The sequence below is a fragment of the Pan troglodytes genome, chromosome 1 (assembly GCF_028858775.2).
Source record: "Pan troglodytes isolate AG18354 chromosome 1, NHGRI_mPanTro3-v2.0_pri, whole genome shotgun sequence".
Lineage (NCBI taxonomy): Eukaryota > Metazoa > Chordata > Mammalia > Primates > Hominidae > Pan > Pan troglodytes.
In genome coordinates this window covers 228,885,897-228,910,614 of record NC_072398.2, presented here as the reverse complement: position 1 = coordinate 228,910,614, position 24,718 = coordinate 228,885,897, and the positions used below count along the sequence as shown (strand labels likewise).

The following is a 24,718-nucleotide window of genomic DNA, read 5'->3' as shown; positions in this document are numbered from 1 at the left end:
TGTTCTTTCAAACCTAAACAACTTCAGGTCTTTAGGGGGGAGGAACAGCAGCGGCAGTTCTGTGGCTGCGTCTCTGAAAGGATCCGCCGCGTCAATTAGAACGGACCCGTTGGCCACTTAAAACATAATAATTACTTCTCTGAATGCTGATAAATTAAATAAGTGTTTTCCTTACGACTTTTCCCCCCAAGACTTTGGTTTCTTTTGAAAGAAAGCATTTTGCTACTTCTTGTGCTGATCTGTTTGCAACCAGTGTGAGGAATCTGAAGTCATTTTTCCTGTACTTAAAAGTTCTGGTCTCCTTAGAGGCTTCTGTTTCCGCAGCCAACGACAGGGTGCGGGGCGGGGGCCGGGAGGCGAGGGCCAGCAGGACTGGGGTCCAGTCACTTTCACGGGTCCTCGAGGCAGCCACAGAAGGAGGGGCTTGCGTGGAAAGATCTAGATCAGGTCAGGGTGACGGAGCTCACCCCACCTCCTGCCCCTTCCCGCTGCTCCCCACCTAACACTCGCGCCTGCCTTTTTTATGTTATCGAGGCAGAATTCAACCGCTGTAAAGGGGGCGATTCAGCGGCAGTGAGCCGTTCACCCAGCAGTGCAACCACCCCCTCTCTAGTTTCCAAACACCTCATCACCCCGAAAGGAGACCTGGGCCTCTCGCTGTCACCCCCACCCCAGTCCCCGAGATCTCCCATCTGCGTCTGTCTCTGGGGGCCTGTGCTGGATGAGTCGTCTAAACGCCGCCAGGCAGGTGTGACCCTCTGCATCAGCTTCCTATGCCGAGTGGTGCATGTTGGGGGCTGGTCCAGGCTGCGCGTGCCAGGGCCGCCCTCCTCCTTGGAGAGGGGTGGTGCCACAGGTGTGACCCTCTGCATCGGCTTCCTACGCCGAATGCCGCATGTCCCAGGCTGGTCCAGGCCGCCTTCCTCCTTGGGGAGGGGAGGTACCGTCCACTACTCATCCGTTCCCTCATTCCCTCGCAGACGGACATTTGGGCTGTTTCTGCCTTCTGGCGATGGTGAATCTGCCACTGTGAACATTCGCCTGCCTGAGTCCTGGTTTGGCTGCACTGGGTGGAGGGCTTTGCTTTTCTTCCTGTCCAGACTCCTCCTCGCCCTGCCCATCTCCCTCGGTGCCTCAGGCTACACTCTGGTATAGTTTCGGCTGCACACACACACTATCTTGGCACCCATCCTCTCTTAGGACGGACCCCAAAGGCCTACCCCAGACAGAAAAACTGGGCACCCTCTCATTGCTTAGTTCAGTGACCTGGGGCCCTATGAGTCCAATATCCATGACCTCAGCAGGCCTGTTCCTAGCCTGTGTCGAGATCATCAAGAACTTCCACCAGCCTCCCCAAGACCCAGCCAGCCCTACCCCAGTGCATGTCCAGGCTGTGGCCTAAGTGCAGGGATGTCCAGGCTGCGGCCCAAGTGCAGGGATGTCCAGGCTGCGGCCCAAGTGCAGGGATGTCCAGGCTGCGGCCCAAGTGCAGGGATGTCCAGGCTGAGGCCCAAGTGCAGGGATGTCCAGGCTGAGGCCCAAGTGCAGGGATGCCCAGGCTGCGGCCCAAGTGCAGGGATGCCCAGGCTGCGGCCCAAGTGCAGGGATGTCCAGGCTGAGGCCCAAGTGCAGGGATGTCCAGGCTGCGGCCCAAGTGCAGGGATGTCCAGGCTGAGGCCCAAGTGCAGGGATGTCCAGGCTGCGGCCCAAGTGCAGGGATGTCCAGGCTGAGGCCCAAGTGCAGGGATGTCCAGCCTGCGGCCCAAGTGCAGGGATGTCCAGGCTGAGGCCCAAGTGCAGGGATGCCCAGGCTGAGGCCCAAGTGCAGGGATGTCCAGCCTGCGGCCCAAGTGCAGGGATGTCCAGCCTGCGGCCCAAGTGCAGGGATGCCCAGGCTGCGGCCCAAGTGCAGGGATGCCCAGGCTGAGGCCCAAGTGCAGGGATGCCCAGGCTGCGGCCCAAGTGCAGGGATGTCCAGGCTGAGGCCCAAGTGCAGGGATGCCCAGGCTGCAGCCCAAGTGCAGGGATGCCCAGGCTGCGGCCCAAGTGCAGGGATGTCCAGGCTGAGGCCCAAGTGCAGGGATGCCTAGGCTGCGGCCCAAGTGCAGGGATGTCCAGGCTGAGGCCCAAGTGCAGGGATGCCCAGGCTGCGGCCCAAGTGCAGGGATGTCCAGGCTGAGGCCCAAGTGCAGGGATGTCCAGGCTGCGGCCCAAGTGCAGGGATGTCCAGCCTGCGGCCCAAGTGCAGGGATGTCCAGGCTGCGGCCCAAGTGCAGGGATGTCCAGCCTGCGGCCCAAGTGCAGGGATGTCCAGGCTGCGGCCCAAGTGCAGGGAAGCAGCACTGAGCACATTTCACATTCACCCAAACTCTGAGTCCTCCCAGGCACTTAGGACTTCTGCCGTCCCTGATTTCCAAGGCTATAGAGGACATTTGGAATGTTCTGGGGCAAATATTTCACCATCAGCCAGCCCTGGGTCAGCCGCCACGCGTGACGGCTTCACCGAGGCTGTCCCCAGGCTTGCAAGACACAGGCAGCTCCTTCCCTAGTTCCCTTAGGGCAGGACCACCCGGCACATCCTCAGGTGGCTGTGGGAGCCAGGGTGGGTGAGCCAGGGTGTGTCGGGCTGTGCCATCCCATCAGAAATGTTGGCCCCAAAGGAGCCTGGTAGGATCCCATCCTCTGGAGCCTCTGACATCGAGTGATGGCAGCTGGGCTCAGGGCAGAGTGGAGGCAGCATCTCCCGGGCAGGGGTGGCAGCCAGGCCTTCTGGGCCCCTGAGCACCCTCGGTGCCCATTGATGCCCGAGTCCCCAGCGCTCCCTGAGCTGTACACACTGGGTGGGGCACGTGCTGCAGAGGTTGACGCTGCGTTGTCTCCTTTAGGTGACGGTGACATTGTAAATAATATGTATGAGCCCAACCGGGACCTGCTGGCCAGCCACAGCGCGGAGGACGAGGCCGAGGACAGTGCCATGTCGCCCATCCCCGTGGGGCCACCGTCCCCCTTCCCCACCAGCGAGGACTTCACCCCCAAGGAGGGCTCGCCGTACGAGGCCCCTGTCTACATTCCTGAAGACATTCCGATCCCAGCAGACTTCGAGCTCCGAGAGTCCTCCATCCCAGGGGCTGGCCTGGGGGTCTGGGCCAAGAGGAAGATGGAAGCCGGGGAGAGGCTGGGCCCCTGCGTGGTGGTGCCCCGGGCGGCGGCAAAGGAGACAGACTTCGGATGGGAGGTGAGCGATCGCGCCTGAGTATGATTGATCACGGCCATTTATCTTGTGTTCAATCTATTTATAAAGCCGGGCTGAGCAGCCACTGCCCGAGGCGGGAGGCGCGGCCAGAGAGAGCGTTCAAATGTCACATTTCCCAGCCTATTTTATCCTGCAGCTCGCCTGACGCGACTCAGAAAGCATCAGAGGTCCTCGTGGGTGCCTGTCAGCCCTGTAGGCCACGCCCACTCTCTCCCGGAAATGTGTCTTTCATGAGCTCATGTCTTAAAACATCCCGTGCTTCCCGCCGGATCCCAGGCGCGAACACTGCCATCGCGGCAGGGCAGGGAGATTAATAGGAAGTCCCAGAACAGGCAGCTGCACTCCAGGGCTTCATTCCAGGCCAGGACAGTGTGGAGCCGCTCACAAATCACACCTGGTGGCCACGCTGCCCCGGCTGCCGCCTTCCCCGCCTGCCCTGGTCAGCCAGTGTCCTAAGAGCAGCCTCAGCTTCTCCAACTCCAGGGGCACAGGCCCTGACCTGCCAGGGAGGGAGGGATGGCTGTTTAAATTTTCCCACCACGACGTGACTGGCCTTGAGGGTCTGAATCTGGCCTGGTGATCCTGCTGCAGGGGTCAGGAGAGAGGGCGTCCCTGGGACAGCTCTGAGAGGGGAGCACCCGGAGTGTCCTGCCCAGGTTGTGAGGGACGCTAGGCCCCGGTGTTGGGGGCCCTTGAGTGGTCCTAGGGGGACTAACAGCCCCACCCCCCCACAAAAAGTGCACTTCCTGGTGGGCCCTGGCCCTTCTGCCGGCCTCACGCAGCCAATTGTCGGTGGTATTTTTGGCAGGGCCCCTGCCTGGGTGGAAAATGGGAACACCAGTTGGATTCCCCCTGTGCCTCCCAGCCTCTGGAGTGCCCGGATGGAGGTGGGCTCCTCATGCGCAAATGGCCTGAGCAGGGAAGAGGATCCCCAGATGGGTGGGGACAGGGTCCTGTGTCTTGCCCACCTGCTCTCCTGGTGGCTCGTGGCTCTGGAGAAGTCCCCAGCCAGGTCCATGCTCACTGTCAGGCCTGCCCCAACTCAGACAGGCCGTGGGGAGGTTCCTGTGGCCTCCAGCAGCCCTTAAGCACCTCCCCGGGCTGGCGGCATTGAGCCCTTTGTAAGAACACCGATGGCCTGGGGACCAGAGGCTGCCCGCACCCTGCAGAGCTGAGTGCATCCTCCCTGGGCAAGGAGACCAGGGCACCTTGGCAGCTCCCAGCAGGCAGACGTGGTCCTTGGTAGCTCACAGAGTCCTGTGTGACTCCTTGTCAAGGATATAGGGAGACTCAGGAGCTGCTCCCTGAGTGTCAGCTTAAAGCCCCCCCGCCCTTTACAGAGCTGTGGGGGTCCCGGTGCCTGAAGAAATGCGCGGCAGAGTCTGCGGCCGTCAAGCAGAGTGGAAGCTGCAGCTCTACGGGCAGCCCCTTTGGAACGGGCGTACCCCCGCAACGAGAGGCAGAGGACAGTGTGTGTGGGCCCAAGGTCGGGTCACCTTTGGGAGAGACTGGCCAGGGCCAGGGGCCCCAGTGAAGCAGGACAGGGAGAGAGTTTGGAGTCGAAGACCTCAGTGGAGACACTGCCCAGCTTCATGGCCCTACAGGACCCTCATGGGACCAAGGAGAGCATTTTTCTAGCAATATTCGTCTTTGGCTGTGCAGTGAAAGTAACTTTGGCAGAAGTGGCCTGTCCCTCCCTGCCTGGTGTGTGGGAGAGGAATTCAAGGGTGTTTGTCCGTCACACTTAGAAAGGTCTGGACTGTGTAATCAGGAGGTGGCTTGTGGATGTGAGAGGTCCAGGGGCCCTGCAGGTAGCACTTTGGATGACCTTCAGGTGACTTTGTTCTTGTCTACTCTGATACAAGTTTCTATTTGCTTTTTTTTTTTTAAAGAAATGGCCCGTATCACGACGTCCGCGTGGTGCCAGGCCCGGCGCAGACTGCGCCGCTGCCTGCCGGTGCCTGTTGACTTTGTGGTGTGTTTATCCCGGGTGCGTGTGTACATGAGGGAACGCGCGCTCCTCATGGCGCAACTCCCGTTTCTGCGGAGGGCTTTGTTCCACGGTGGCCACCTGACAGATACCCCTCCTGCCGGCGCTTAGAAATATTTACTCTCCCCCCGACGCCCTCAAACGGTGCTCCCCGCGCACCCGGCAGGATCTCGCCTGACCTTGTTTTCCTTGCGAGTTCGGGCACCGACTCCCTGGCTTTGGGACCACCTTTGAGTTTTGTTGCTTCTATCAGATGGGACGGGGGGCAGCCATGTGCGTCGGTGCCTTCGGGAGCTGACATTGGAACCGGGCAGGAAGCCACCACCTCCTCTGAGAAGGAGAGAGAGGAGGAAGCAGGGGGCGGGAATTAAGTGGCAGCCACCTCTGCCTGAAATGAATGATGTCCGTCAATCAAGGAGGTTTCTCCCCACCTCCAGCCACCTCAGCTGGGGCCTTTGGGCAGGAAAACTGACATCTTCCCCTTAAGCAGCCTTCCGAGAATTTTCCACCTGTCCCGAAAGAGCTGATTGCTGTTTCCCCCTGGTTTTTGCCTTCCCTGAGGTGGCCCCGGAGGGAGAAGTGACTTGCGGGTGACTCTTTCTCTGAGGACTTCTCCCTCTTGCCGACTGCCTGGCCTGTCTTCCAAGTGCCGTGAACAGGGGCCTGAGACGGGACGGGAACACCAGGCTTCAGGGCTGGGATCCCTCTGTAGTTCCAGACACGAGAAGGACCTTCTGCTGCGTCCCCTTCCCAAGCCACTCACACCAACAAGCGGCCCTGCTAGCCCTTCCCCTCCACGCCCCTGCAGTGAGCTCGGCCAGAGCAGGCCTGGTACAGAGAAAAACATGGGTGCCAGCGTCACATCAGGGGGATCCCAGGTCAGGCCTGGGACAGAGAAAAACATGGGTGCCAGCGTCACGCCAGCAAGATCCCAGGTCAGGCCTGGGACAGCCCATGCGTGCGTGTCGTCTCTGATGGTCCTGAATTTCATATGTGTAATTATTCACTTTCACACTGGTAATTAAGTGTTATGAATCAGAGTGATTTGACTTTACTGTAATGTCCACGGCATTTGTTTACTGAAAAAGAACAAGTAAAGATATTTTAGTAAAGATAACAAGCAAAATCCAAGAAGGATCAGTGTCATTTTGGCCTCCCTCCGTGGTGGCCTAGAGCACGGTGTTGTGGCCACTCTGAGCTCAGAAGTGGGGTTCCCCTGGAGGAGAGGGGGTCTGGGAGTGGCGTGAGCAAAGGGATCTCACCAGGCAGCAGCCCCTGCAGGAACAGGGTGCGCGTCTCTTGAAGGACAGGTTTGAAATAAAAGTCACGTGGATTATTCTTACTGTCATTTTGGGACACCATGGAAACCATTTTCTTTCTACTCTGAGAACAAAGTTCTTGTTCTGGACAATTCCGTTGAAATAAAATGAGAAGGTCCAATTTCCTTTCTCTTTGTATAGCAAGAGACACAGTGCCAGGCAACCCTCGGCTTTGGGATGACTGGGGAGGGTCGGGGGCTCTTCTCTCCCTGACGTGGGGCCGATGTAGATGACAGCACGACTCCCTGGGGACGAGAGACGGGGCGGGCAGCACGTGAGGCACCCACGAGCTTTGGGTTCAAGGTCGTGGGGCAGCCTTACTTCAAGGTGGTGGGGCAGCGTTACTTCAAGGTCGTGGGGCAGCCTTACTTCAAGGTTGTGGGGCAGCCTTACTTCAAGGTCGTGGGGCAGCCTTACTTCAAGGTCGTGGGGCAGCCTTACTTCAAGGTCATGGGGCAGCCTTACTTTAAGTGGGAGCTTTCCGTTAGCAACGCAGGAATGAGGCTGGGGGTCGGGAGCTGAGTTTCCTCCGGCCTCAGTTGCTGGTCAGAAGCCCGCATTCCTTCTACGCTGAGGCTGACGCTTTGGGGAGGGCCGCCCCCTCCTCTCTCCCTCCTGTGTGTTAGGAATAGTCGCTGACTAAACCCGCTTTGTTCCTGGGTGCTGCGAGGCATCCTGAGCTGTGCCCTGAGTCAGATGCCCCACCCCCGACCTGGGGGCTCACTCTATGCATGGCTGTGTGTGTGCCTCAGGGGTGTGTGGAAACGGCCCCCTGGGCTTCATCTCAGGGAGGGGGCTTGTCAGGAAGGGCACCCGAAATTCCTGGCCTCCTCCATCTGGACACAGCCGGGCTCAGTCTCTTCCCAAATACCACACCCCGCCAGTCGCCACCGAAGCCCACCTGCCTGGAGGAAATCACCCGTGAGCGCATTTGCTCGCCCTGGGGTCTGCAAAAACAATGATTTTCACATTTGTTGAGTAAATCATGACATTTATCATCATGCTGTTTATTTTGCTAATTAAGAGGCGGCTGCCCAGTGACAGCCCAGAGGGAGGAGGCCATGGGTGAGGCACTGGGGAGGCCACCTGCCCCCGGCTGGGCCTTCAGCTGTGTGTCCAGGGTCCTGCAGCTTGGGGCCTGCTGGGGTGGGATCCCACAGGACCCCCAGGGGAGGCACTGGGGGCACTTTGCTCACTGCATCAGCCACTGTCTCCCACCCAAGGTCTGCTTGTTTCTTTGTTGACTGTGTCTCCCCAGAAAGGCTCTCGAAGGCATCAGCGGCCCTGCCTGTAATCAGAACGCTGATGAGTAAGTGCCTCTGCCTCTGCTGAAGAGGCCAGGTGAAAAATGTTAATGTGAATTGATGGGGTTTCAATTATTTGAAGAATGTGCTGAAGTGGACGACCTCACCCCTGGCGTTATTTACTGAATATTAATGTGTGTTTATTTGTTCAATCAACAAATGCGCTGTATCTGGGCCAGGGCCTGTGGGAAGCTCTGGGGTCAGCCCAGAGGCCTTGGGCCACACCAATTCTCTGGCACTGCCATCATGGGACCCCCAAGCTGGTGCCTCCTGGGTCCCCAGAGCCCACTGAGAGCCTTTGGCAGGGCCAGGACCTGCCAGTCTCCCCTGTGGACCAGGAGCTACACAGCAGCCAGGGATGGGTGAGAGCAAGTACACCTGCACTCTGAGAAGATGAGAAATGACCTCACATGTAATATGGAATTTTATCCAAAACACCCAGCCTTGAAGAAAGGCAGGATTTCCAAGGAAGTAAAACCTCTTCTGTGGACACAGGCCTGTCCCCCTACATGTGTTTGGAATACTGATGCTCTTCTGTTCCTGAGTGGGAGAAATGAGAAATACATTTGCAGGTCCATTTTGGTCCCAGGTGATAGGATGACAATGGAGTGGGGTCAGGGCAGCCCAGCCAGGCACCTGGCTCCCTGGGACAGCAGGAGGGACAGTGCTATGGGGCTTCAGTCTCCGACATCACAGCACAAATGTCCATGATGGGCTTTTAAAGGCACCGTGAGGCAGGCGTAAAAAGGTAGCACCCAGAACCAGCTTCCCCACATACCAGGAAGCACTGGAGGACCCCAAGTGCTGAGACCCGGTTCAGTCCGATGGCAGGAGGGGCAATGGCAAATTTACTCCAGGGTTTTTGCAATGTGGCCAGGTCCACAGGGTAGGGTAGGGAATCACCCAGGCCACCCTTTCCCACACACAAACCCCAGTCCCTTCTCCCTTCCTCCTGAATGTCCTGTCAGCAGCAAATATTAACATGATTTGCTGCAGGAGATTGTGTGTGAGCTTGCACACACAAATAGCCCCCACAGCTTAATTTTTGCCTAAAGTCCTAGACAGAGCCTTGGCCTCTAAGGATGGGGATCATCCGTGTCGCCAGCTCATCTGGGCTCGGTAGCTTTTGGAGCTGGCTGTCTTGGAGCATGCGGGTTGGGTGCCTGCAGGCCTTGCTTCTCTGGGAGTTCCGGCTGGGTTTTGAGCCAGAAGATCCTGGAGAGACACTTCCAGGCTCTGGATTAATGACCAGGCTCAGGGTGTTAGGAGGAGACCCTAAGGAGTCAGCCCCTACATCCAGACCTCATGCTCTGGCCTGCTCATGTTCCAACTGGGCAATCTCTTCATGAGGGTTGTGGGTTCAGGACTGGGTTTGGGGAAGTAGGAGGTCCTATTGGAGGCTCTGCCTTTCTACCGTTTTCATGGCAGTGGGCGGGGGTTGGTGCTGGTGCAGGAGCTGGACTTAGACCCCTTCGTGGGTCCTGGGCTGGGGAATCAAGGTGAGCTTGGCCACAGGTCTGAGCCCAGGCAGAAGCGACCCTGTTTTAACCAAGCCCCAGCTCCTGCCCAGGAGGGATTGTCGAGGCTCCTGGGACTCTGCTTCAGTCCCTTTCAGTCCCTGTGGCCTCATGAGCAAACAGGAAACCAAGATCAACCCAGAGACAGACACACCCGGCTGCCTTGTTGCCATAAAGACCCTCGGTGCTCAAAGTGTGGTCCCTGAGCCAGCAGTGCTGGCCTCCCTGCAGGTTTGTTGGAAATGAAGAACCTTGGCCCCCCTCTGGGACTCACTGAGTCACCATGTGCAATTGAGCGAGATCCCTGGTGATTCATGTGCACAGCTGAGTTTAGGAAGGACCCGGCCAGACAGCGAGTACCCAGCAGTCACAGCGGCCAGACGGCGAGTACCCAGCAGACGCAGCGGCCAGACGGCGAGTACCCAGCAGACGCAGCGGCCAGACGGCGAGTACCCAGCAGACGCAGCGGCCAGACGGCGAGTACCCAGCAGACGCAGCAGCTTACCAGGGGGCAGCTCTGGGTGTGTTGCAGGCATTGGGAGAGTCACCAACGTTCCCTGACGCTGTGGAAGGATGTGCTGCCTTCCTGCCCACCCCGCCTCCAGGGCTGACCTCCTGAGGCTTCGGGCTCCTGCCCGGCCCCCCAAGGGGATGGAGCGGCAGCTCCCACCAGTGCCAGGTCTAGCCATTCCTAGGAGATCTCCAGGCTGCCTCATGGCTCTGGGATTCAGGAAGAAGGGGCACCTGCCAGCCACCAGAGGCTGGTTTGAACCCAGAAGTGTTTGACATAGCTCTCCTCTGTAGAAGCAGAACTTGTGTGTCCAGCACCCACTGCTCAGTGGGATGGGTGCTCCCTTTGCACCCCTGGAGCTGTCCACAGCCATGGACCTCCGCACTCTCCATCCCATCCGGCTCTGGGGGACCCCAGGATGGCAGGCAAGGAAGGCTCAACCCAGGGAGCTCCTGCGGCTCAGACATATTCTGAGAAGTGCGCCCACCCAGCCGGGGAGGAGGTGCAAGCCCCTGCCCCCCAACAATGTCTGCTGAATGCATAGAAAAATGTAAGAGTGAGTGCCCCTCCCACCTGTCGGTCTGTACTGGGGGAGGGGGTGGTCAGGAAAGCTCCCAAGTCCTTCCCGGGTGCCTGAGACCTGAGGGCAGAGGCTGGGGGCTGCGGTCTCCCCTTCACTGCGTGTTGGTGTTGCCTGGGGAGCATGGGAAATACAGGTGTCAGGCCTGCCTCGGAGATGCTGGGCTGGGGCCAGGGAGGGTGACCAACCTCCCTGTTTGTCCAGGAACGTCCCAGTGTCAGACCCAAAGTCCTGGCACACCCCTCTGGCATCAGGCATGTGAAAGCTCCCAGGAGTAATTTACGGCCTGGGCCCAGAGCAGCTGACCTAGATAGGAGGAGTGGAGAGCCCGCCTGCATGTCCTGTCCGGCACCTGCACCAGACCGCCGGGCAAGGGACAGGTGGGAGGGCTGAGGAACAAGGGCTCCCAAAGCACTCGTCCGGCCTTCTGCAATGCTCAGTGCACACTGGGGGGCTATTTAGGATGGTTGTTGAGGGCATTTAGTCACTCAGCAGACAACCGGCTCATCTCAGGTCCTGCAGAGGTGTTCACTGGTACCTCCCTGTGCAGGGCGCTTCCTCCTGTCTCTCCCGTGCCCCTTTCACCCTGGAGCTGAGCCCCGCCATAAGCCCTCCTTGCTGGCCTGCTGTGGGGGCAGCCGGCACTCATTGGCTGAGCTCTTAGATCACCCTATTACGCCTTATCCTTTAAATTCCAACAGAGGGGAAGGGGCAGACCATGGCAGGTGCTGGGGACCTCGGCTCAGGCTGGAGTCTCAGGGAGGGAGGCTGGGGCAGGTCTGATAATATCAAGGCTGGACTCTGCGGCATCTGGCCACTGTCATCTCCCCACCACACGCCACCGTCTCCCCACCACACACCACCGTGTCCCTGCCACACGTCACCATCTCCCCGCCACACGCCACCGTCTCCCCACCACACACCACCGTCTCCCCGCCACATGCCACCGTCTCCCCGCCACACGCCACCGTCTCCCCACCACACACCACCGTGTCCCCGCCACACGCCACCGTCTCCCCGCCACACGCCACCGTCTCCCCGCCACACGTCACCGTCTCCCCGCCACACGCCACCGTCTCCCTGCTACACGCCACCGTCTGATCGCCACACGCCACCGTCTCCCCGCCACACGCCACCGTCTCCCCACCACACACCACCGTGTCCCCGCCACACGCCACCGTCTCCCCGCCACACGCCACCGTCTCCCCGCCACACGCCACCGTCTCCCCGCCACACGCCACCGTCTGATCGCCACACGCCACCGTCTCCCCACCACACGCCACCGTCTCCCCGCCACACGCCACCGTCTGATCGCCACATGCCACCGTCTCCCCGCCACACGCCACCGTCTCCCCGCCACACGCCACCGTCTCCCCGCCACATGCCACCGTCTCCCCGCCACACGCCACCGTCTGATCGCCACATGCCGCCATCTCCCCACCACACGCCACCGTCTCCCCGCCACACGCCACCGTCTCCCCGCCACACGCCACCGTCTGATCGCCACATGCCACCGTCTGATCGCCACATGCCGCCATCTCCCCGCCACACGCCACCGTCTGATCGCCACATGCCACCGTCTGATCGCCACATGCCGCCATCTCCCCACCACACGCCACCGTCTGATCGCCACATGCCGCCATCTCCCCACCACACGCCACCGTCTGATCGCCACACATTAGGGCTTGGTATTCTCAGTCCCACGTTTTATCATCTAAACCCCAAAACTCGTTCCTGGCCTGCCCTTTCTCTCCAAGGTTCCCAGATGCACGCTCCACTGCCCACACCACCCCCACGGTTGGGTGGGCTCGGCCCCGGGACGTGGCCTGGCTCTGGGCACCTCTGCTGCTCCACTCTGCGTGGAGAGTTCTGCGTGAGGCCAGGAAGCTTTGCCGCGCTTCCCCACTCAGGAGCTTCTGGATGTTTCTATGGAGGCCTCACGTCTAAAACCGTGAGCGCACCGGCCAGTGGATGCTCTGAGGAGTGTTCCCGTGGAGCCAGCACCGGGCAGCTCAGCGAGGCACACAGCGTCGGGATTTGGAGAGAGACGGGGCCCTGTGGGATGGCGCGGAGCCTGAGGCCACCGTGGGGACAGGGATGCAGAGAAACCCATGGGCCTCGGCGTTGCTCTGGGAGCAGCCGGCAGTGCCGTGGAGGAGTCACAGCACAGGCCTCCCATGTCCCCCGGCACCGTGACATCAGCCCTAGACGTTTTTAGCCCAAGAATGCCATGAAATCCTGCACTATCTTCGGCCCGGCTCGGAGGCACGGGTATATAAGGAATTTTAGAAAAAAGGAGAGAGAATGACTAAGAATACCTCCCTGATGGCTCTCCTTTACTTCCTTAAGGGGTAATAACTCCGCTGCAGCCCAGCAGAGGGGACTTTCTTTAAATAGAGCATTCTGATTCACAAGCGAAAAAGGAAATAAATATTTTCTTTTCATATTCGAGAGACATCTGTGAATACCAACTTCTTAAATAGTATTTTGCCAATCGCATCCCACACGCCCCGCCCCCCTGTCCCAGTGACACCCAGAGCCCACCCTTACTCAGGAACCGGCCGCTTGTACCAAGAGACCTGAAAACATCATCAGGGATGCCAGCCTGAAAATGTCTTCAGGGTTTTGCCAGAAGCAGGAGGGAGAAGGGCTTCTGCGTGGGGGCGTGGCCCAGCCTCCCCCTAGGTCCCCCAAGGCTCCCTGTGAGAACAGGGTGCTCCGGAGCCTCCTGCCCTTTTCCTTCCTCCCTTTCTTTCTTCCTTAGGGAAAATAAGGATTGGATGTGAAGGGAGTATGACAGAGGCATGTGGCCTCTGTGTGGGCCTGGTGGGCACCTGCCGTGTGCCCTGGTCTCTGTGAGGCTCTGTCTACACTGGGACCCTCCCAGCTGTGCTGTGATTAGGACACAGCCACCCTCGCTCTGACAGGGGAACCCGGGGCTGAGAAGGAAGGAATAGCTCCCAGCCCCCAGGTTTGTCCATGCAGGGGCCCAGAGGCAGGTGTGGGTCCCACTCAGTGACCCCAGCAGGAGCTCACTGGGGGCAGCCAGGCTCTTGCCAGGTGGGAGAGGCACAGGTGAGCTCCAGCAGGGGCGGCAGCTGGGCCCAGACCTGGTTCCTGCCCCCACTAACAGCATGTAGGTGGGGCAGTCTCAACTCTGCGCCTTGCAGGCCGATTGCCTGGGCCCAGTGCCTCATGCTCCTGCCTGAACATGGCTCTGTCCTCTGCAGGTCCCTGACCCAGCCGGGCCCTGGAACTTGACTTCACTACAGCCGATGGCCCTCTCTGGGCTTGGGGGAATTCTGTGTCATAAACATGACCTCAGCCCCACTTTTTCTTAGGAGCTGCTGTCCCCTTGTTTGAAAGCAGGTCCCAAATGCAGCCCCATGGGCCCTTGTGGGGCCTGAGAATGCTGGGGGCACTTGGCAGGGAGTGAGGCTCACCACCCGGTGCCCCTGCCTGAAGCTGGGATTCTGCGGTGGCCCCAGGGTGCCCGTGGCACCAGAGAGGGGTTCAGCCAGGAACCGCAGGGGTTCCTGACCCAGATGGTCAGCCTGTGAGACCCCCACCCAATTCCAGGCCGCATTCTCTACCTACTACTGGCTGAGAGTTCCTGGGGGAGGTCCCAGGAGTCTGCATTCCGAGAAGCGATCACTGTGGGGCACTTGGAGGAGTCCAGCCCAGGAGGAGGCCCTGGGAAAGGGGCCCGCCCTGAACTTCCTTCCTCCCCTACCCATGGGAGCCCAGAGAGGCTTTTCCTAAAGGTGCCGAGGCTGACGGGTAGCAGCAGAGCCTTTCCTGACCACAGGCCTCAGCAGGGCAGGTGGAAGGAGCAGAAGCTGGGGCTGCGAAGAGGAGGGTGCCTGGGTCCACTGGGGGACCCCACTGTTGCCCAGGGGGGTCTGTGCAGCCGCTGAGGCTGGGGGGTGGGCTTCACACCACTGGCTCATCAGCATGGCTCCCGTCCCCGGCCACAGCTGCACGGGGTGGCCCGAGGCTGACCAGCCACGCGCCCCCCGGGCCTGGAGCGATGGCTAAGATAGGAGGGGCCCCTTGTCATACCTGAGTCCCCCTTGGGACATCACCATCTCCTCCCCCTCCCAGTGCAGTTATGAACTGGGCCCCAGGAAGGGAAAGAGTCATATGCGACCATGGGCTGGGTGGACCCAGGACAAGAGCCCAGGGTCCCGACCCCCAGGCGGGCCCTTTCTGCCCCTGCAGCTCCCAGACGTCAGCTGTGAGCAGGGCAGGCCCCTCCTTCCTGTGTGCCCCCAGCCATCACGGCGGCCCCAGCTCTTTGTGGGCACTCAGTCCAATTGTCCCTTGGGTGATCCTACAGCCTTGGCATCCTGGAGGAGCGTGCCCCATGAGCCAGGCAGGGCTGGCACAGGCCTGAGAGGCAGTTCATTCACCTCTGGTGCCTGCACCTGCAGTGCGGTCCCTGCAAAGCTGTGCTGGGATCAGCTTTGTGCTGCCAGGTGGTAGGCCTACGAGGGCGGCAGGAAGCAACTGGACCACTAAGACTGAAGAATCTACAGTACAGATCATTTGCGCTTGAGATCTTTTAATTTTGAGTAATTTCCCCGCAGCAGGCTTCGCAGGGAGCAGAATGGGTGGGGAGGGCGGCCCCTCCTGAGGGTGGGCGGCTGTGGCCTGGCAGCTCCCTGGAGAGGCCCCCTGAGGCCTGTGGGCCAGCTCCTGGGTGGCCCTCCCTCCCCTAGGTCAGACGCAGGTCCCACGCGTTCCAGGCCACAGAAGTCTCCCTGGGTCAGGGACGAGGGTCAGGGGATAAGTGCGTGAACCTCGCGCTCCTCAGGGGGCAGCGGCAGGTCCCACTGCCCTCCCGCCAGGCCTGGCTGCTGGTCAGAGCTTCTCCTGTGGCAGGAATTCTCATGGGCCGGGTCATCAGCTGGGGTAGGAATGTGCTCTCAGGGTGCTACGGGCTCTGGCCTCAACCAGAGATGAGGGTGACGCAACTGCTCACAGGCCCGCTGAGGGGCAGCGACCTGAGGACCACCCCTGTGGGCTGCCTGTCTCTGCTGCCTCCTGCACGCGGGTAGAATCTGCTCGGGGCAGGGGCGGGCACTCCATGCGTTCTCTGGACCCCCGAGCTGCAGTGTGGCTGGGTTGCTGTGGTTGAAGGCACCTGCCTTAAGGGGCCAGGTCGGCGCAGGGCAGTGTCTCTCTGGGGTGAGGAGTTTATCTGAGTGCCTAAGAGAAGGCCCTTTGGAGAATGGCTGCAAGCCGGCACCCTTGCTGCATGGAGGGTTTGTTCTGCGTGGCCTTGGCTTGGCCTTTCCTGTCGTTTGGAACATATGTGAGTAGAATTGCCTCAAAGTGACTATTCTCACTCAGCTGCCAGGATGCCGTGAGTGTGTCTGCTGTGCAGGGGAGCGTGGTCTCTTCTTGCTTTTGCGGCTCCGGGCCCACCTGGAGTGCTTGGCGTGGCACTGGGCCGTGGCCTTCTGGGACGCCTGGGCAGCACCACCGTGCTTTCCAGGGAGCTGGCTTGGTGAGTGGGCCCCACTCTCCCCTGCCGCATGAAGAACGGCACCAGCCTCCAGCAGCAGCCGCCCAGGAGCTCTCGTGCGTCCACTCTGGTCCTCCGGTCCCGGCTGCGCCTCTTGCACCAGGCTGGGGCAGGGATTACCAGCCGCACGCAGGCTGCGGGAACCCCCTTTGTCTGGCTTTCGGTGGAGTCGGCGGAGTTCCTTCCTTCTGGGCTAATGCCCAGTTTAATTGTACATCCCATTGTGTCGTCTCTGTTCAATCATGTTCAAAAATACCTACGTCCACTCCGTTCCCATTTAGATCTCTCTAAAGTCCATTCCGGCTTATCAGCACCGTAATTTCACGAGCAGAGCTAAGATTTCTGCCATTTAGGCCCCAGGCATTGTCTGTCGCGGCAGCAGCTGAGATAAACCCTCACCCAGAACAAAGTCGAAATGACCTTTTACAAGTAGAAGCGGCCTTGTTTCCCTCTAGACTAATTTATCAGCCTTCGTTTCAGCCCTGGCGCTCAGCGGAGGCTGGAGAGAGTGCTGTGCGGGGTGGGGGCGGAGGGGGATTAGGATGCTTGGTTGCTCCACAGTTTCAACAGGCACCTCTGGATCCTCGGGGACAGAAGCTGCCAATGGCCATGGGGTGCCGCCGAGGAGCTTGCCTGTGGGCGGAGAGCCATAGCCAGGTGTCCCCCAAAGAGCGTGGGGGTCTCAGGGCCTGGGGCAGGGGCACAAAAATAAAACCTTGCGTGAAAACAACGAGCCAGGCTGGAAATACGTGAACATAAGCAACATGAAATGGCCGGGCCTCCGGAGCCCCTTGCCAGTGGGGCTCTGCTGAGCTTCTTGGTAACAGCTCACATGTTCCACCTACAGAGGCTGGCTGGCTCGGTCCTCCCCTTCCTGCCCACCCCAGGAACAAGAATCTCTAGGCAGAAAGAAGGGAGGAGAGGCTGCTCAGGCTCCTGGGTCAGCCAAAGTCCCATTTCCAGAAGGTTCCAGTTGCCCTGGCTCCTGGAGCTAGGTTTGCACTGGAGCTGCCGGGCCCCTCAAAGCATCCTCGTCCCATGGGGTGGGCCTCTGATGAGCCTCTCTAGTGCATGAAGAATCGCTGGGGGCTGAGAAGCACAAGTCTTGCTCGGCTAGGAGCCCCAGCGGCACTCGAGCCCCAAGGGGCCCTCCGGGGCAGGACGCCACTCTGCTGGCCCTTGATGCCGCCCACATGGACACAAGCACCATGCTGTCTTCCCGGAGAGACCACGGTGCACCCTGTCTCAAGTCTGAGCTCTCAGAGGTGACCCTGCCCCTCAAGGGCTCCAGGACAGCTGTGCAGTGATCCCGGGACAGGGATGTCCTTGTGTTCCGTCTCTCTCCCCCCACCAGGGGAATGCAGAGGCTACAGGCCTCCCAGGGTCTTGCTGGGGAAGGGACCTCACTTCCTCCTGGTGCACACGGGTGAATGCTGAGATATCAGACTGGAGGTAAACATGGGACCTTCTTCATTGTATCCCAGCGCAGAGGCTGAGGCTCACCTGTCTTTCCAGTAGAGGCAACAATCCCCGTGATGACTGCCCACGGCCTGAGGGGCAGAGACTCACAGCCGCTGAGTCAAGGGCCTGGGGAGAGGGGCCTGGGGGTCTGGACTGCCGGCCGAGGCTGCCATGGATGTGGGCTGAAGCCTGCACACTGGCAGAAAACCATGGGCTCCACCGAGGCCCTTAGCCGGGGCCCTCCTTTAGGCTTAAGGTGGATTTTTTTTTTTTTTTTTTTTGAGACGGAGTCTCGCTCTGCTGCCCAGGCTGGAGTGCAATGGCGCTATCTCGGCTCACTGCAAGCTCCGCCTCCCGGGTTCACGCCATTCTCCTGCCTCAGCCTCCCGAGTAGCTGGGACTACAGGCGCCTGCCACCACGCCCGGCTAATTTTTTGTATTTTTAGTAGAGACGGGGTTTCACCGTGTTAGCCAGGATGGTCTCGATCTTCTGACCTCGTGATCTGCCCGCCTCGGCCTCCCGAAGTGCTGGGATTACAGGCGTGAGCCACCACGCCCAGCCTAAGGTGGATTTTAAAACAGCCTGGGAGTCCTGCGTGGGATCTGAAGAACAAATAAAGTATCCCCGGCGCGCGTGGCCCTCCTGGAAATGCAGAGAGTGCTGCTTGTCCTACCTTCCGCCAAGTGGACAGGGCTTGGGGGTCACGGGGCGAGTGTCTCCTGCACCTAATCCCGGCCTCCACCCCGATGATGCTGCCTGTGGACTCAGCACAGAGCTTCAGACCTGACCACGGGTGCAGAAGACGAGAACAAGAGCCGAACCGGGGGCAGAGGAGGAAGAGAGGAGGAAGAGGAGCAGGAAGGAGGAAGGAGGGAGAAGAGGAGGAGGAAGAGGAGGGGGAGGAAGGGGAAGAGGAGGAGGACAGCTGAGAGCTGTGAGTCCAGGGTCAACCCTTAGCCGGAGTGGGGACTCCGGGGAAGGCCAGCTGCCCAAATGACTGAAGTCTGATGGCAGAAGGACATCACGACCCCTGAGTTTTGGGAGCATAGACCACGCTGCCTTCTTTTGAGGAGGACAGGGATGGAAAAAGGGGTCTGGGCTGCATTTTGATAAAAGCCTTCAAACTCCATTCATATGATCATAGGAGCTGGGGGGCTGAAGACAATTGTATTTCTCTTGCCTCTAAAATTCGCTTTGTCATGGGGATTACTTCAATTGCACTGACTTGAAGCTCGCACAGAGATAAACAAGATGCAGCCTTGGCGCTCAGAGGCGGGTGTCCAGTCCCCAGAGAGGCGGCCTTCAAGTCCAGTAGCCCAAGCCACGGGAGCCAGCCTCACCCTGGCCCCACACCAGAGCTCCCACCGCAGGGCGCAGCCTCCTGCTCACTGGGATATTCCCTCATGAGACCTGGGCCCTTGCAGTCATCAGGAATGATGTCAGCTGTGGGGAGGACAGGAGGGCCACCCGGGGCAGCTGCGCTCTGAGGGACTTTTTGCCCCTGAGCATGTCCTCGGGGGCTGGGAGCCCCGGCTCTGACATTTCTCCAGTGACCCCTGGCAGGTCGGGGACCCCAGCCACTTCCAGCACCTGCAGGGCAGGACCTCCCCGCTTGGATGCTGGTGACACATTCTTCAGCTGGAGCCGAGTAGGGTCGTGTCTGCCCTGCTTCCACGCAGGCCCTCTCCCACCTGGCCTCCGTTTCTGCCTCGGGTTGGTGTCTCCCGCCCACTTCTGTGTCCATTGCTGAGCCCGCGGCTTCCCAGATCCCACATGAGCTTAGGTGCTGACTCCACCTCTTGGTGGGACCTCCAAGTGGAGCCTTCGAGCAAGGGGTCCAGCTCCTGTAGGTTTCTTGCTTCAGTGGTGCCCGTACATAATAGTGGGTCCCACACGTCCATGAGGCAGGGGACGCCCTCACAGTGGAGAGGTCCCCACTGCCTTCTGGGGTTAGGAGGGCTTTCCACCTGCCTCAGGAGGGAAAGCACATCCAGGAAGCAGCGCCAAAGTCCTTGGAGACACCCCCGAAGGTGTGCAAAGGGCAGCCTGGCCTTGCCCCTTCACCCACATGACCTCATGGTAGACTTTCATCGTCTTGGCATTACATGAGGGGAAACTGAGTCTGGGAAACAGCACACGGTGCTGCTGATGGAGCAGCTGGGACCAGGACGTCAGATGTCAGCTGCAGACTGGAGGGCCTCCTGCTTCCGCCATCTTCAGGGAGCAGGTGCATCCTTCATGCTGGGGGAGTCTGGGGGAGGCTGGGGAAGCCTGGGGGAGGCTGGGGGAGGCTAGGGGAACTTGGCTGCCCTGCGGGGCCCCTGTGCACTGGGCTTTGCTGAGAGGCAGGGATGGGTCAGGGCTCAGTTCCCTTGGTCACAGGCGACTTCAGAATCCTAGGAGAGCAGACACCTGCTCAAGCCTAAGTAGGCCTTTTGCATTTTTGCTTTCTGGCTACGCTGCCCACGTCCCCTTAAGGCTCTGCAGGTGAAGGATGGTGTGTGCCGTCTAAAGGTGAGGGATGGTGTGTGCCTTCTGCATGCTCCTGATTCCTCCTTTTCAACCTCCGTAGCTTTGTGAGGTTTTCGAAAAGCGATGTGCAGGTTTTTGAGATGCCTGCATCACAGAGCCGGGGCCCTGGCACCACAGAAAGAGGAGGACGGCTCAGGCTCAGGCTCACAGATGCTGCTGAGACCTTGAGCAAGCCATCGTGGCCTCTGGGCCTCAGTTTCCCCACCTGCTAAATGAGGAACTAAGAGAGGCATCTTGCTGGCCCCACCCAACTCCAGCCTGTGGTCTGAGTACTCTGATAGCCAAGAGGTGCAGAGATGAAGAACGGGGCGGTTGGTGTGGGGGAAGGAGTTTTCTTTGACGGAATCTGAAGAAAGTGGATAATTTTCCACTGGTCGTACCCTTGCCCCCAGCCTGGAAGCTGTGTTCTCCCGAACTGGCATTCTTCATCCCCGATGAATTTGCTGTCATGTGGGGTCACCAAGATAAAGCAGGGCGATTGCACACCACCCCCACCCCTGGGCTGAGGTGGAAAAGCCACTCTCTGAGAACCTCGTCGTCTGTTGCTTTGCTGATTTTCTCAAAGAAGTTAGGCTGTGGGTGGTGGGGGGCCAGGGCTTTGGCGGTCATCCTTGAGATGGTTGCGTCCCACGCCACAGGTGGATTTAGTGAATGATGAGGCACTCTGAGAAAGTTACCTTGCCACCCACACAACCGTTAAGTTCTCATTCTATGTTTGTGTTCTAATAACCCAGCTTAGATGAATGAAGAGTGAAAAGTACCTGGCACACTGCTGTGACTGAGAGGCAGGTGCTTATGAGCCCGTATTAGGGCCGTAGGGGCGCTGCCACAAGGTGCCATGTGCTGCATGGCCTGCCTATGAGATGGCAGGTCCGGAGGCCAGAAGCCCCTGATGGAGGTGTTGGCCTCGCTCCTGCAGAAGCCTCTGGGGTGGGGTCCATGCGTTTCTCTCCCTGGGTGGCCAGGGTGTGCTGCAAATCTTCCCCATGCTTTGGCTTGCAGACACGGCCCCCTCGAGGCCTCTGGCTTTATCTTCACGTGGCTCCTTCCTGCGTGTGTGTCTGTGTCCACATGTCCCCTTTGGGTAAAGATATTAGTCATATTGGATTCGGACCACCCTACCTGTGTTAACTCATCTGCCAAGACCCTGTTTCCAACTCAGGCCGCGTCCTCAGGTCCTGGAGGTGAAGGCTTCAGCAGGTGAATTCGGGGGGGCACAATTTACATAGATCCCTTAGACATCAACTATCTGGGCCTGGGCATTTCCAGGTATAGCAGGTGACAGAAGGCGGTGCCCCAGTGCACACCTGGTCCCCACGTCCCTGAAGCAAATGCTGGCACCTGAGACCTCCCAGACAGGCCCCCTCTGCGGACTCGAAGGGGACCACACTGGGATTAGGAAGGGAGGTGTATAGGTCCAGAAGTGATTAGAACTCAGGGCCAGTGACACATGAACGGTGGTGCCAACCCACGTCTTAACAGTAAGATGCCTTTTTAAGGCCGGCGTTTTTAGCCAATTCCAGTATTTTCCATTTGGAGATAATGTTAGTGAAATAAACATCAGAGCAGACTTGGCCGCTCACAGATACCCGTGCCCCTGTAGTGTGTGTGGGTGTGACTTCCACAGATGAAACGTCTGTGTGGGGGGAGGGCAGTGGAAATTGGGGTAACTGTGGACCCCGCCTGCTCCCCGGAGGGCTCCTACAACTTTCAGACAGAAAAAAAAAATTGATTTGGAGGTAAAACGACGTCATGTGAACATTTCAAACATGGGAAGGAATCCCACACTGATCCCTACAGTTTCTAGAGAGGGAACCTTACCGTCCCAGAGACACACACCCTCCTGGAAGAGCAGAGGCCACCAGGGAAGTCTCCGAATTCCTTCTAGCCCTGCCCCTGTCCCAGGGGGCCCGTGGCTCCGTTTCTGAACCAGTGTGTGGGTGAGGTTTTGGGAATGCCAACAGCTCGGCTGCTCCGTTATTTGTAGTTTTTAAAGTCTTCTTTGAGGATGGTGCAGGCTTTCAGAAGCCAGGCCGACAGCCTGACTTTGCATGTACGTAGACGTGTGACCACGATCGTGTGTTCTGTCTTCGGCCCAACCGGCCCTGGGTTTGTGAACCTGCGGCTGTGGGTCGCTCGCCCTTGAAGGCCCTTGGGAGTGAAATTCAAAAACGAAATGGTTAAAAAATGGGCGGGCAGGCAGGAAAGGAGTGGAGGGATAGGAGCCCAGCGGTTGGCTAATTGGAGAGTGGGACCCCCGTTGGGGGGGGCCCTCGCCGGGACAATGTGCTCCGAACGGGGAGCTGGGAAGGCCCCGCGGGATTGTTATCGAATTAGTTGAAGTCAGAAGTCTCCTGAATGGGGTAAAGAAGGGAAGGGGAAACGCAGGCCCGGGTATAATGCGGCCTAAATGAGGGCCCCATTCACTGCCCGTGAAAGGCTCCCGTCCCCTTCCCGGGAAGGGTGGGCAAGTTCACTTTTGTTTGGTGGGGGCGGGGCTGCTCTCAGAGTATGTTCTTACCTAGAGCCGGGGGACCAGGGGCAGAAGGGGAAGGGGGCACTGGAAATAATCCCCCGACGGGCAGCAGGAATGGTGCAGCCACAGGGCACCCACCGGAACCCCCAAGGCGCCTTCTGAGCTCCCTCGGCCCCAAGTTCACCAGAGCACCCACCCCGCCGGGGAGACCGCCCCTCGTCAGCCATCCGGTCACTCCACTTACGCCCGGGAAAATGCCGAGATGTAAGATGTGCCTGTGTGGCCAGCTGCATAGGAAAGAAATGTATCCTAATGGCTGAATTAGAAAAAAATGTTATTGGAAGGAGGAGAGAAACCCATGAAATACAGAAATGGACCAGCCAGAAACCCAAAAGGCCAGGAAAACAGAGGTGGGGGGCAGGGCACAGCAGGTTACATAGGAAAATAAATACTTAACAAAGTGCTGTGCTCAGTAAATATTTGTTGAATTCATACATTAATTAATTTTCCAGATGAGATTTTCCTAATCCATTTTTTAAAGAAAATAAGGATTAAGAAGGAAGTGGAATCTGGTTATGAGGGCGGGCTCGGTGGAGGTAAAGGGAAGTTGGTATGTGTGAGGGTGGGGGCTGGGCAGTCCAGGGGAGAGGCTAGAACCGGCTTCCTGGCCAGGCCTCGGTAATTGCCCCAGGGGCAGCTGATCTGAGTTCAAGCTGCATCCCCTGCCTCTTCACCCACCTCCCAACCCTGAAGCAGCGGCATGGACTGGATGGAACCACCTGAATCTCCGGATCCCACACGATTAACCCTCTCCCAGGGATCTGAATGCCGAAGGAGCCCCCAGCCCCTTGCCCTGACTCAGGGCGTTGCAGAAAACAGCAGCACGGCCCAGCGCTGCCCTCCCAGCTGTGTGTGAGCGAGACCGGGGCTAACAGCCCCCTACCTGCGTTCCCCATGACCGGTGCTCACAACAGAGGTGCCCCAACTAGTACTGGTGCCCCCGTTTTCTCAGCAAGTCCCCTTGTCGGAGGCCACAGAGCTGGGGTGAACCTACTCTAGGAGAACCAACACCCCACACTGAGCCAGGGGCCCACACTGACCTGGCCAGGCCACTCCTCTGGAGATCCTCCCTGTGAACCACCCACAGAGGGCCCTTTCCCAGAGAGACCACCAGTGGGCCTGGACCCACGCCCTTGGGGATGAGCAAGCTCTCGTGTATTTGCTGTGTGTGCAACACGGGGTTCCTCTCGGGGCACTGGGGGTCCCGAAAGCGTGTCTGGTGCAGAAGGCGTGACCTCCAGGCAGCTCCGAGACGGGAAGTGATTGGAGTGTAGGCGTGAGGTCCCGGTGCTGGATAGACGCACACGCCTTCACGCATCCTCAGAAAGTGATGTTGCTGAGTGAATAGAAGGTGCACGTGGCCCTTCCTGAGTCTGCTCACCCCCCGGACACACACGCATGCCTTCCCACGCTCCTGTGCACACACCTCTCCTGGCCCTTCCATGGAGGACCTGTAGGAACCCGTGGCCTAGGGGGAGCTGGGTCTGAGGCTTTGGGACCCATGCCTGGACCAGTAGCTTCCCAGATGTGGCATCTCAGCAAGAGGGGCAGAGCGAGGCTGGCATGGCAAAGAGTGAGCCACCCCATGAAATGGGCCCGGCAAGGTCACATGGCACCAGCTGGCCCAAGGCTGGTCAAGAATCCGAGTTTTCTGCAGAGGGAGACACAGCCTGACACCTGGGACCTGTGCAGCTGGGTGGAGTAGAAAGGGATGAGAGGAGGAGGGGCGGTCGGCCCAGGAAGCAGGGCGGGCAGACGGCGACCCAGGGGACCTGTCCGAGAGGTGACATAGAGGACAGCAATGCCGCCCGCATGTCCCCGCATGGACCTGCTTCCAGGAAGGTGGAAAAGGCCCATGGGATGCAGAGCAGAGGAGACACAGCTGTGGCTTAGTCAAGAAGGATGGTGTCCTGGTGCGGGGAGCTTTGGGGGGCGCCTTCTCACGGTGCCAACCCGCCAGCCCCGCCCTTTGCCATCTCTGAAAGCCCTACCCAGAAAACGTCCTAGCCCAGCGCCATCGATCCCTTTTTATGACTTGGAAATAAATTCGCAGCTACAAAACGCGAGGTCATTTGGTTTAATTCCACTGCCGAGCTCCCCACGGCGCATACCCCCGGATGCTTCGGCCCAGCCAGGTTCCTTGCTAAGGGCAAGTTTTACGACCTTGGGAACATTGGCATTTGT

The 24,718-nt window shown here is 59.3% G+C and overlaps 1 protein-coding gene across 5 annotated transcripts in view; it reads left to right on the top strand.

The window, feature by feature from the left end:
* The window catches only part of PRDM16 (PR/SET domain 16), a 375,795-nt gene that overhangs the window by 113,120 nt on the left and 237,957 nt on the right, over positions 1-24,718 (top strand). For all 5 annotated transcript variants that reach the window (XM_016952782.4, XM_016952775.4, XM_016952776.4 and 2 more), the window contains exon 2: positions 2,886-3,235. In XM_016952782.4, coding sequence (XP_016808271.3) covers positions 2,886-3,235 — 350 coding nt within the window. The remainder of the gene's footprint in view (positions 1-2,885; positions 3,236-24,718) is intronic.